Source organism: Solea solea, chromosome 8, assembly GCF_958295425.1.
Source record: "Solea solea chromosome 8, fSolSol10.1, whole genome shotgun sequence".
Classification (NCBI taxonomy): domain Eukaryota; kingdom Metazoa; phylum Chordata; class Actinopteri; order Pleuronectiformes; family Soleidae; genus Solea; species Solea solea.
The window spans coordinates 12645026-12656734 of NC_081141.1; the positions used below are offsets into that span (position 1 = coordinate 12645026).

The following is an 11709-nucleotide window of genomic DNA, read 5'->3' on the forward strand; positions in this document are numbered from 1 at the left end:
ATTAGTTCCACATCATGTGTTTGACCAGAAGTAATTGTGCATGGGATATCCAAATGTCTAATTATTTGAATACTATATCTTCAGTTTATTAGATCTCATGACACATGACAGTAAAGTGAGTGTTGGTGGATGACTCACTTGAACACTAGTCCATTTATCAGTGCATTTCAGATTTCAGGCATCCCCTCTTCAGTGCAGCAGAGAATAAAAACTGGAGGCGTCCTTCTATCAGTCACCATCCCACTGTCCTCAGGAGAAAACTGGAAAGACAGAGATGTAAGAATACACAAATGATTCTTGTTCTTTGAAGATATGAGCAGCTGCATGGTACGTGCGTTCCTGCAGAGGCTCGTTTTTGAACAGTTTCATCACCAACTTTATCCTGAGCCAAGTGTGATTCTCATTACCAGTGAACAGCAATATGTGGTAAAGGTAAATTCATTTTCTATTTTTCTAGGCACATTTGCTGCTCTGTTGCTCCACAAATGTACTTCATTTGGGTTCAACTAAATTATAATCTGGTGTGTGACTACACTATTCTTTCTAGACGTGGAGGCAGTGTGGCTTCATGGGGGGGGGGGGGGGGGCACTGCTTTGGGCCAGCTCTATTTCATGGACAGTCCTGACATTTCATACACACTTTCATTGCGTTTGTGGAGGATATGTCAATGACAATTGGAAAGAACATTGGTACAGACAGCCATGACAGATACACAATAATTAGTGTTAGCTTTGATAATTATCATCCTTCCATAAAGTGCAATTATCTTGTCTAAATGTAATTTTTTTTTTTTCAGTCAATGGTTAATTGCAAAACATAACATTCTCATCAGCTTAACATTTGTGGTCATTGCTAATTAGAAAAGCTGCAAAGCAGTGTATTAGGTTGGGCAGACCAGCTAAACATCAACATGTCATTGGGCTGATAACAACATAAAAAAAACAAAAATACTACCTTACACACCATTGTTGTATTGTAATGTTACTGTACTTAAGTACAAAATTCACATATCTGTGCTTTACTTTAATATTTATATTTCTTGCAACGGTCACTCTACTACATTTCCTAAATAAATGGTGTACTTTTATCTTTGTTACTTATTACTACCAAATAAAATCAGAAGAAGAGTTGGTAATGGTTATATATATCACTTTTCTAGTCTTCTAGAGCTGCTTTACACTTAACATTTTTGCCAGTCACCCATTCGCATGCTTCAACATGGGGTTAAGTGTCTTGTTCAAGGACACTAAGACTAGCAGAGCCAGGAATTCAACCCACAGCCTTCCATTTGAAAGACAACTCTCCCTACCACTGATACACCATGGCTCAACTCTAACACCTCACTTTTTTTTTTTAATACATTAACTTCTAAAACTTAAGTACATTTTATATCAGGACAATTTCTTTTGTTAACAGTAAATGTCACATACTTTAAGACTTTTATTTAGGTAATATTACAATAAGTGACTTCAACTTCTACCAAAGTCCTTTTCTGGTAAGATACGTGTACTTTTACTCAAGTATCCCTTTTAGGTACCCTATACAAGACTGTTACACACACAGAAAAAAAAAATAACACAAAGCAAAGCAGCAAGCAGTCTGAATTACCTTATTGAGATGTCTTTGTTTTCCCTCAGCTGTGTGTTGAAAGTTCATTTAATTTGTGGCTGATTATTAAACAAACTGTAAATCACTGACTCAGATGTGATGTTTTGTTGTGTAAAGAAGGGTCCAGCTGTGGGCAACAGGGCGCTAATGGAATTAATGCTGCTCTTGCAAAGGTCAGTCCTGTTGATGACATAATCACTGCCAGTGCTGGTGTCAATCCGCCAACACAGCATTTCATCATCTCAGAATCATCACCCCTTTGAGTCAGACATGAGTGAACAATCCTTTGGCTGTGAATATATGTATTGTTAGGTTTTCTGTTCCTGTCACCCTCAGAGCTGCTTGTTCTTCTGCTGTTTTAACAAAAATGAGTCTCACAGCAACTGAGGCCTACTTTGTAAAGGCTATTGCAGGTTCTCCCTATGTTTGTGGGGTCAGGTTAACTGGAGAGTGTCATCGCCGGACCTGTGCATGCATGAATGTACTTTTAATTTCTTCCTGACAGCAGAAAGACTGGGGAAAAGTGGCATAAACTCAGAATTTTGATGATGAGTGAGAACCTTCGTGCGACTCCCCACCATGTCTCTGTTTGAAGTATACACTTCTAGTTCCTGCAACGGACGTCGAAGTATCATCAACAGCAAAACTGCCCTCCGGCACCACTTACACAAATACAGAGCACGGAATAATAAATAGCAAACACAAAAACAGCGTTTTCACTGGCAACGTACTGTATGACGTGCACCTCATGAGTCTCACAAGACAAGCAGCTGAAATTGTTTGTGCAGTTGTTTTGTGTAGAGAAACAGCTGCAGAACAACATGGGATTGTGCACGTTTTTCAGATGACTGCAGTGTTGAGTGTCCAAGCACAGTGGAGCGGTTTTGCTATTATGAAACTCTGTGAGAGGAAAAAACAAGATGATGCTTTGTACAATTAACATTATTAACTGCTGCCCACACAACAGCACCCACGTGGAGTTGGCATTGCAGTTCGTCAAAAGCCTGCGTCAAACTCTGAGCCTTGCAACTAAGTTGTGTTGGTATGCAACTCATGTGAAGTGATACAGTTTTTATGTATTTTTACATTACTTAATCTCAAACTTTGAACAAATTCTACAGCAGTCTGATGCACTACTGACATGTGTGTTTATTAAAATATACATTTTGAGATATTTAGTGAGATCTGAAAATTAAGCAACTGATTTCCATTTGATACATCCATTCTAGGTCAACTGTGGCTATGTTATAGATATGAAGGGCCTGTTTCATGGTAATAAAACACATCTTTAGTTCAGCATCCCACATGTTATATTCACCTGACTCCAACAACTTGACATCATTTTCTTTGTAAACTGAAAATGTAGTGACACATGATTTGCAAGCATACTAGGATGTTCTAGCTTTTTATTAGAATATTATCATCTATAACCAAATAAATGTAATTGTTTTTCTCCATTAATCAAAAAATGTTTAACAACCCACTGGGCATATTTAAGTTTTTTTATTTTATAAAACACAGTGGCTCCCCCTGTTGGCAAGCACAGAAGATTCTATAGGGTGAGTTTGAAGTATTTAACCTGGTTATGAGACACAAGATGCTTGGTTTTCTTAATCAGGTTACTATCACATTATAACTTGCATATACTATATTGGCGCAGTTTTAAGTTACTAAAATAACTTTTCTTAACTATTTTTATCAAATGTCCATAATACACCCATCTTAAAAAACAAACTGAAAACCATAGTGAGGATTTCTTTATGTATTGTTGGACAATAATAGCACCTCACATAATATGTACAAATTGCAAAACTGCGAAAATAATTTCAAGTATGTGTCAAACCAAAGTCAACATGCATATGGTATTTATTCAAAGATAAAATATGCAGTCATTTCCCTGAACAGATAGCATTTTAGAAAAAGACTTCACCCTATTGTAATGAACATTTAATTGTGTGCATTCACTTCAGTACTGTGGTTAAATGAAGCACAGAGTTAACCTGTTATATCTGGGTATAGACTATATCAAGGAGCGATATATGTCATTGACAGATAGCAGGATTTTTTTTTTCTTACTCATTGATAAAATCTGCAGGAACAGTGTCAGCTGCTCACTGCAACAGATACTTGCACCATCGAATGCACAAGTTTAACACTTGTCAGCCATAAAATTCAACAAAAAACACTGTGGCAGTGTCATGTAAAAAAAAAAAATCAGTTTTCAAGACATCACTGCTATTGTGCAGTTCAAAAAGATTACAAGTCAGATGGAAAAAGCACCATGTCACATTAACTAATTTGCTGTTCAAAAACACCTTAAAAAGTGTACTATCAAACATTTTAACTTCAAGAAAATAACGACAAAGAAGGTCTTTTTTTATATAAAAATGGTTTAACAATTTCTTTTTTCAGTATAAAACAATACAGAGTCCCAGGCCAATCAAACAAATTCACTGTCACAACTTGTAATATTCATCAACTCGCCAGTCAAACATTCTACAATAACATACAAAGGTTTTTTGTTGTTAAGGGGGTTTACTGTACTTTTTTCTAGTTATGGGAAAATATAACACAAAAGCCTAACAATCACTCTTTTTTGCTATAATGTTAATAAAAAACAAACAAATGTGAACTCCTGGTCCGATCAAAGCCCAATCCCCGAAACATATGGTCAACATGGCATCTATGCAGTCTTCTGCTGGCCCTTCTTCCCAATGAGGGATTTGTGGATGTGGGGAATGACACCTGAAAACAAGCAGAATTGGTGAGATTAAATGTCTCATGCAAAGGTAGCTGTGATCTTAAGATTGTGTGTAGGAAGACAGAGAAGAAAAATTGGAAAACAAGTGCACAAAAGTCTTCTGGTAGCAGAACTCTCAGCATACCTCCTCCAGCAATTGTTGCCTTGATAAGGGAGTCCAACTCCTCATCACCACGAATGGCCAGCTGCAAGTGACGGGGAGTGATACGCTTCACCTTCAAGTCTTTGGAGGCATTGCCTGCTAACTCTAGTACCTGAGGACACAGATTTTCATGAACAAACATTCAAACTTCTCACGGACACAACATAACACTATACGTACTAACTCTATGTAAACAAAAAACAGACTTACTTCAGCAGTGAGGTACTCGAGGATAGCAGCACTGTACACAGCTGCTGTGGCTCCTACACGACCATGGCTGGTTGTGCGGGTTTTCAAGTGCCTGTGGATACGACCCACTGGGAACTGGTAGGAGGCAGACACACAGGGACATGGTTTAAGAAGAAACAATTGAGAAACCATGCAATCGAAGAAAATATACAGCAAAGCCACAAGTGATGACTGAAATGTTTACCTGCAGTCCAGCCCTCTGGGAGCGCGACACTGCTTTTGCCTTGGCTTTGCCACTGTCCTTTCCTGCCTTACCACCAGCCTGTTGTGGGGGGAAATTAACAGTTAATTATTTGAAAAAGAAAGCTGACTATTACAAGTGTGAGGCAGTGTATTTTATTAGGTTCTCACAAAATATAAACACTGCTCTTGAATATCCCAACGCCGAAATGCAGGGGGAAAAACTATTTATGTGATAAAATAAATCAAATTCAAAAGAGGAGAATTCATCAAACGATAAAGTCAGCATTAACCGCACAGCAGTAGCGGTTCAATGAGTAACACAGTTGAACTGTTACCGCTTTCCCGCCAATGCAAAACAAAACGAGCAAAAGGCGGAACCGATAACGGTTACCGGGAATCACATACACAAATTTCAACAGAGAATGTGTTCAAATGACCAAATAACGGGTCGTTCTTAGAAATAATAAATAAAAACATTAGAAGCTGTCAGCGGGCGGCTGTCGCTGCAGACCCCGCGCTAAACCAAAAACAGATACACCGCTTTAAGACCGCCAGCGTCTAAAGTTTTCATTCACGGAATTCGCGGAAAAAGTTCAGCCCACAGAACCACACAGAAACCACACACATACATTGACTCAAAGCTCCTTTAAAACAAGCGCAATGTTTAAGACATACGATCTACTGCACAACTATTGAGTCAGGAATAAAGCTAAACTTAGCTTGCTAATGGCTGCTAGTCCACCATTCTGAGGCTACACCGAGTCAAATAACATTTTTATACAAATTAAGTAAATGCTTGTGATTGAACGTATTGTATATGCAAACAACGAAGTGTCCAACAACCGCATCTGAGCAAGTATCACATTACTTAAATAAGGAAAGCAACAAAACTCGGACGTCTTATGCTAACGTTAATGCTAACATGTTAGCTGTCAGTTGGCTCTTCAGCGAGCCTTTTTAACCACACAATCCTCTGGTCGAATTTACCCAGTTCCATTTCAAAATAACACATGCTGCAGGTATGCGTTATCCACGGCCCAAAAACACCCACAGCTGCGACAGATGCATTTAGCGTCGGCCGAAGCGCACATACCATTTTTCCGTGCCGTTACTTGATTGTAGAAGTGAGTTGATAGACAACAATTTCGGATCCCGAAAGCAAAGAAACAATAAAGCCTGTCGCAAATCCTTTGCATGGGACCGCTCGTGGGGAGTCGGGAGAGCCAATCGCAGAGCACGTTGTTACTTCGAATCTCCGCTTTGGCCAATCACAGAAAGGCTTGCACAACAACCGCCCATCCCCCCACACTGACATCGTCGTGCCCATAGGTCGAGTCTGCCTTTGCGCACGAAACCAACAAGTAGGCGGGACTGTGTGTGTGTCTGTGTGTGTGTGTGTGTGTGTGTGTGTGTGTGTGTGTGTGTGTGTGTGTGTGTGTGCGTGTGTGTGTGTGTGTGTGTTGCCCTTCCAGGGATATCCGTCCCCAAATATCTACAATATATACAACCAGGGTGGCCACTGTTGAGATTTTCTGTTAACTTTCAGTATCGTGGCACTCACAAGTGAAATACACAGATTTTTGGATTAGGAAACTTGTTACAGCAACATTAAACCACAGAATGGCGAATCCTGATGTGTAGGTTTTACGTTTGACATTAGCAAATACTGACAATAATCAGTTCTGTGCTGTATATATTATAAGTACTCAAATGTCATTCAAAGGGGGTTTACGTTTGATGACAGACAGAGTGATTGGCGAATGAGAACGTGAGCCCACCGAGCGATGTAGTGATGAGCAGCAACAGCGGCCAATCAGAACTCCCCGAGCAGCGTCCGGTTTCCTCTCCGAGTATAGACGGCAAGGCGGAGGTAGGGGGAGTGGGGGTCAAAGATACGCAGAGAAACGGGCTGCTGGTGGCGAAGATGGCGGATGGGGACAGTGGCAGTGAGCGCGGTGGTGGTGGAGGCAGCGGCGGAGGCAGCGGCGGAGGGGGAGGAGGCGGTAGTTTCCAGCACTACCAGCGGGAACCGGAGACCCAGGAGCTGGCCTCGAAGCGGTTGGACATTCAGAACAAACGCTTCTACCTTGACGTGAAGCAGAACGCCAAAGGCCGGTTCATCAAAATCGCCGAGGTCGGCGCCGGGGGTTCGAAAAGTCGGCTGACCCTCTCTATGTCAGTTGCGGCAGAGTTCCGAGACTACCTGGGAGATTTCATAGAGCACTACGCACAGCTTGGGCCTAGCACCCCGGAGCAGATCGCTCAATCATCCAGTGGGGATGACACCGGGCCTAGACGGGCCTTGAAGAGCGAGTTCCTGGTGCGTGAGAACAGAAAATACTACCTCGACCTAAAGGAGAACCAGCGGGGTCGCTTTCTCCGGATCCGACAGACCGTCAACCGAGGTCCCGGCTTCGGAGTCGGAGTGGGTGGCATCCCCGGTGCCGGCCTTCAGTCCGGTCAAACCATCGCACTCCCGGCGCAAGGTTTAATAGAGTTCCGCGATGCTTTGGCCAAGTTGATAGACGACTATGGGGGGGATGAGGAGGACCTGGCCGGCGGCGGAGGCGCAGGCGGCTACAGCGAGCTCCCGGAGGGCACTTCCTTCATGGTGGACTCCAAGCGCTTCTTCTTTGACGTGGGATCCAACAAGTACGGAGTGTTCTTGCGGGTGAGCGAAGTGAAGCCGAGTTATAGGAACTCTATAACGATCCCATTCAAGGCGTGGAGCAAGTTCGGGGGAGCTTTCAGCCGCTACGCCGAGGAGATGAAAGAGATCCAGGAGAGGCACCGGGATAAGATGTACGAGAGGAGAGCCGCAGACGAGTCCGAGGGCGACGACGTGGACGAAGACTGATGGAGCAGGGGCCACCTGTGATGAAGCTGACAAAATGATGAGGCAAAGTCTGGGGAGAAACAAGAGAGACGAACGACTATTCTGTGCATGACGAATCGAACTTTAACAGCTAAAACAATGGAGTAAAAAAAAAAAAAAAGTATATTTGACTGAGAAATTACTGTCTATATAAGAGAATATGTCCTAAAGTTTAGGTGGATGTTATAGATAAATGAGTGCAGACTGCATTAGTCAGCTCCTGTATGAGGTTTCCCCATTGATAAAACATTATATGAACATTTATATATATATATATCTATATATCTAGAGATTGTCCATTTGAAAAATCTCACATGTGTAGCCCAGCAATTTAAGTTTGACAGTGCTGAAGACACAGCAGCAGGGCGCTATGCCAGTTTCACTTCCGTGTTGATATCCAATGGAAAGAGCTCACCTGGCTCTGACCTATAGTCTGTGTGGTTATAATTAGGAAGTGTGTGACAACCTCAAACCAGCAGGTGTGGGAGTGGGAGTAAGACGGAGTGTGTCTGCATCACTCGCCATTGGCTGTGTGTTTTTGTCTGAAGTGACCTGTAATGATTGACTTGCTCAGACAGACCCACAACACCCAGAGGCACAGCGTCAGCTAAAGGGTGGCATCCTTGGCATCACACGACAACCTCTCAGGCCAGCGAGTTCCCATTAAGATCATCTGTTACAAGCACACAACTCATTTGGATTCCCTGGACAATCCAAATGAATCCAAATGACCTCCCTCCTCCTCCTACTCCTCCCTCTTACCCTCATTCTCTCCCTGCTGGGCATCCTTCAGGTGCTGAGCATCTGCTCCAATAGCTGAATGGTGGTGAGACCTACTCACACGTGGCTTGTTGTGTCTCAGGGCTGGCAAGTCCTTTCTGTATTTTTTTGGGGGGGTATATCAGCATTACCTGTGCCTGTGCATCATCCTCAAGATGTACCCGGGCGCAGATCTGGTCAACCAGTTGCTGCAGTTGAGACGTCTGTGGCAACTGATGATGTTTCATACGATGTAGGGCCACATTTGGCGCTCAGGCCTTTAGCTCTGGTCATGTATTTTCGATTTAAAGCTTAATATTGCAGGGCTTGAGATACGGTCTCAAGGGGAACTGACCTTGTTGACTTCTTTTAGGATGCATTATTTGGATCCTTTAAATCATGAACTCAAGACCATTTATGACTGAAGTAATATTCAGTCTGATTGTAAGAAAAATTAGGTGCTTTTTGAAAAATAAAAACCCACACGTGGGGGTGCTGTACCTAAAAAGAAAAAAAACTATATACTCAAAGAGATTTACTTACTAAAAAGATCAAGTATAGAATTATTTTTCAAAAGAGATATGTTACATATGTCTTGAGAATATGAGACATTTATAAGATAATGCTGCCTAAAGTGGCTTATTTAAAACACTAAACTTGGATGCAACTGTCCAGGGTGATATTTCATACCTGCTTTTTTTCCTAACATTTCTTTTATTCCTTAAGAAATTAAAAAAATAAAAGAGCATACAACGAATTGATGATGCAGTATGTAATAGCAATTTCTTGAGGCAACCTCATTCTAGTTGTTTGTCGGCAAACACTCAGCACTCCAGTTCACTTTACCAAGCATCAAGTTGTCTCCTTGTTTCAGTCCAACTGTTTTACCACGTATTGTCATGAATTGGCGTTCCATCAGTTGCCATACGATGCAAACACAAACCTGCAATCATCAACATTTTGTCTTTTGTGCTTCTATTTAAGAGATGATTATTTTTTGCATGCCTGCTCTTGTGCGGAGCTACCTTGTGTTCTTTTCTTTTGCATACCCTGATTGCTGTATGATGGTATTTATCAAATATAGAGAGCAGTTTCAAGTTTTATTACCATATGGCAAAGGAGAAATAAAAAGTTGAAAGTTTACTTTTCAGCCTAATAATAATAATGATAATAATAAAAAAAAAAGCGCCACAACTTCCCGTGCTTTGGGGAATTTCACTTTCATTGTCCTACTTCATTTGGTGTGTAAACCTCTCGTTGAATTTTACTTTTTCCACTTCAACACAGCAGAGAAATGCCATATTAAAGAACAACAAACATCTGGGAGCAATAGTTTTTTCTTTTCTACTGATATACTATATATAATATTACACATGAGATTGAACTACATCCTTCTTCCTGTACTGTGTTACGTGAAATGGCAGCTGTTTCAGTCATGTGTGTTCTGCTGTAATATTCTATCATAATTTCAACGAGAAATAAAGGTTTTTGCTCAGAATAAGTGTGTTTTATTTATACTACATGTTAAATTACACATTAATGGCCTTTACAGCTATTTGGCAGTGACGTTTTATTAACAACTCAACGGGGAGTACTGTATTTCAGTAACTTTTTGTTTGTATCTGTAGAGTACATCCTCTCAAGTTTTCTAATTCAATTCAGTTTTTTCTGAAGGGGTATAAAAAAATTGCAATCATTAGGTCAAATCTAAAATTGTGTTGTATTCCGTAATACAATAGTGATTTATTTAGTTTATTTATTTTGATGTGCATTTAAAGGGGAAAGGGGAAGAAGAATCATCAGTTACCATATGTTGGCACTTCAGAGGTAATGCTTCACTTTGAAAGAACTTGAGGTAAAATGTCATTGTCAAAAAGAGGACAAGTGAGAGATTTTTTTTCTTTTCATTTAAATAAATTCACGTTATATCAGTGTCAATACATGTCCAATTTGGAATTGGACATGTATTGACAGTAGAAATTATAATATAGTAGTTGAGAGGAATTCAAAAGTATCTAAAAGAAGTACCTAAACAATTACACATGAGTAAATGTTATTAATAATGTTATTAATAAAAATAATGTTATTGCATGCATCAACAAAGATGCAAACAAATACAAAATAAATTTAAAAAAATTTTTTTTTTTTAATGAATGGCTGATTAGTTCAAACAAGAGTGGTCAATAAATGTAATCTACAATGTAAATGTAAATGTTAAATATGGTTGGTTTTATTCCATTACAGACCACAGAAAATGAATCAAACATTTGAAAATGGGATTCAATCATATGAACAATACAGTGCACAAACGTAATCATGTAAAGACTAACCACTGTATGCCTATAATAAAATGTATTAATTTTATTGTGATTTAATATGAACACCAGGTGGCGCTCAAGATTCTTAAGATATCCATGACCTATATCCATGATATATTTTTCTTAGTTTAACCTTTTGCTAAAATCAGTTCTTCCTTGTGTCTGGGTTGTTCTTGGTAGATGCACACAGTCAAAGTCAGTGTTAGTACAACCATGCTTTAAAAGAGCTGAACTCCTAAGAGTTCACTGGACTTGAAATAAATAAAGCTTTCAATAGCTGCAGTATACATTTCTTCCTACCACGCGCACAACCCCTTAACCACCCTGACAGTCTTACAGCTCGTGTCGTAACATTAACAGAGGTGGTCATGCATTGCTGCACCTACTTAAATGTTACGGAAGTATTTTGCGAGCTTGGCACATCCTTTGAGGTTTGCCGGAGCCCTAAAAATACTCTTCGGTCTACACAGGCCGACATGGTTGCAGGTCAACAAGGCAATATAATAAGTCCTGACAGAGCCAGCTGCAGTGTGCAGTGTGTTTTTGTAGTATTGAACATGAACTAGCTGTTTGTGGTCTGTCAAACCTCATGTAGAGGAAGGGTGATTCACATGAACGTGTCATCTGCTGCTGCTGCTGCTGCCGCTCCCTGCTTACTACAGACGAAGGTTTCAGGTCATGTCGCAGACAAATACAGTCAGTTCAGAATGATATGGCCCTATCATGGCAAACATATAGTAGATATCAGGTGAATGCTATTCTCTGCAGGGATTTGAATAAGAAATATTGCAGTTACATCTGTATCATAAATCA

At 40.5% G+C, this 11709-nt stretch overlaps 2 protein-coding genes across 2 annotated transcripts; one reads left to right on the forward strand and one right to left on the reverse strand.

Moving 5' to 3' along the window:
• Nucleotides 1-3457: 3457 nt before the first annotated feature.
• Nucleotides 3458-6191, reverse strand: LOC131463912 (histone H2A.V). Its single transcript, XM_058636048.1, has 5 exons — nucleotides 6038-6191; nucleotides 4946-5023; nucleotides 4723-4836; nucleotides 4495-4624; nucleotides 3458-4354 (listed from the first exon to the last, which is right to left on the reverse strand). The coding sequence occupies exons 1-5, from the start codon at nucleotides 6038-6040 to the stop codon at nucleotides 4293-4295; spliced, it is 387 nt and encodes a 128-aa protein (XP_058492031.1). The 5' UTR covers nucleotides 6041-6191; the 3' UTR covers nucleotides 3458-4292.
• A 542-nt stretch (nucleotides 6192-6733) lies between these two features.
• On the forward strand, nucleotides 6734-10079 carry LOC131463911 (transcriptional activator protein Pur-beta-like). The gene has a single exon (XM_058636047.1). The coding sequence runs from the start codon at nucleotides 6737-6739 to the stop codon at nucleotides 7799-7801; it is 1065 nt and encodes a 354-aa protein (XP_058492030.1). The 5' UTR covers nucleotides 6734-6736; the 3' UTR covers nucleotides 7802-10079.
• The last annotated feature ends 1630 nt before the right edge of the window (nucleotides 10080-11709 follow it).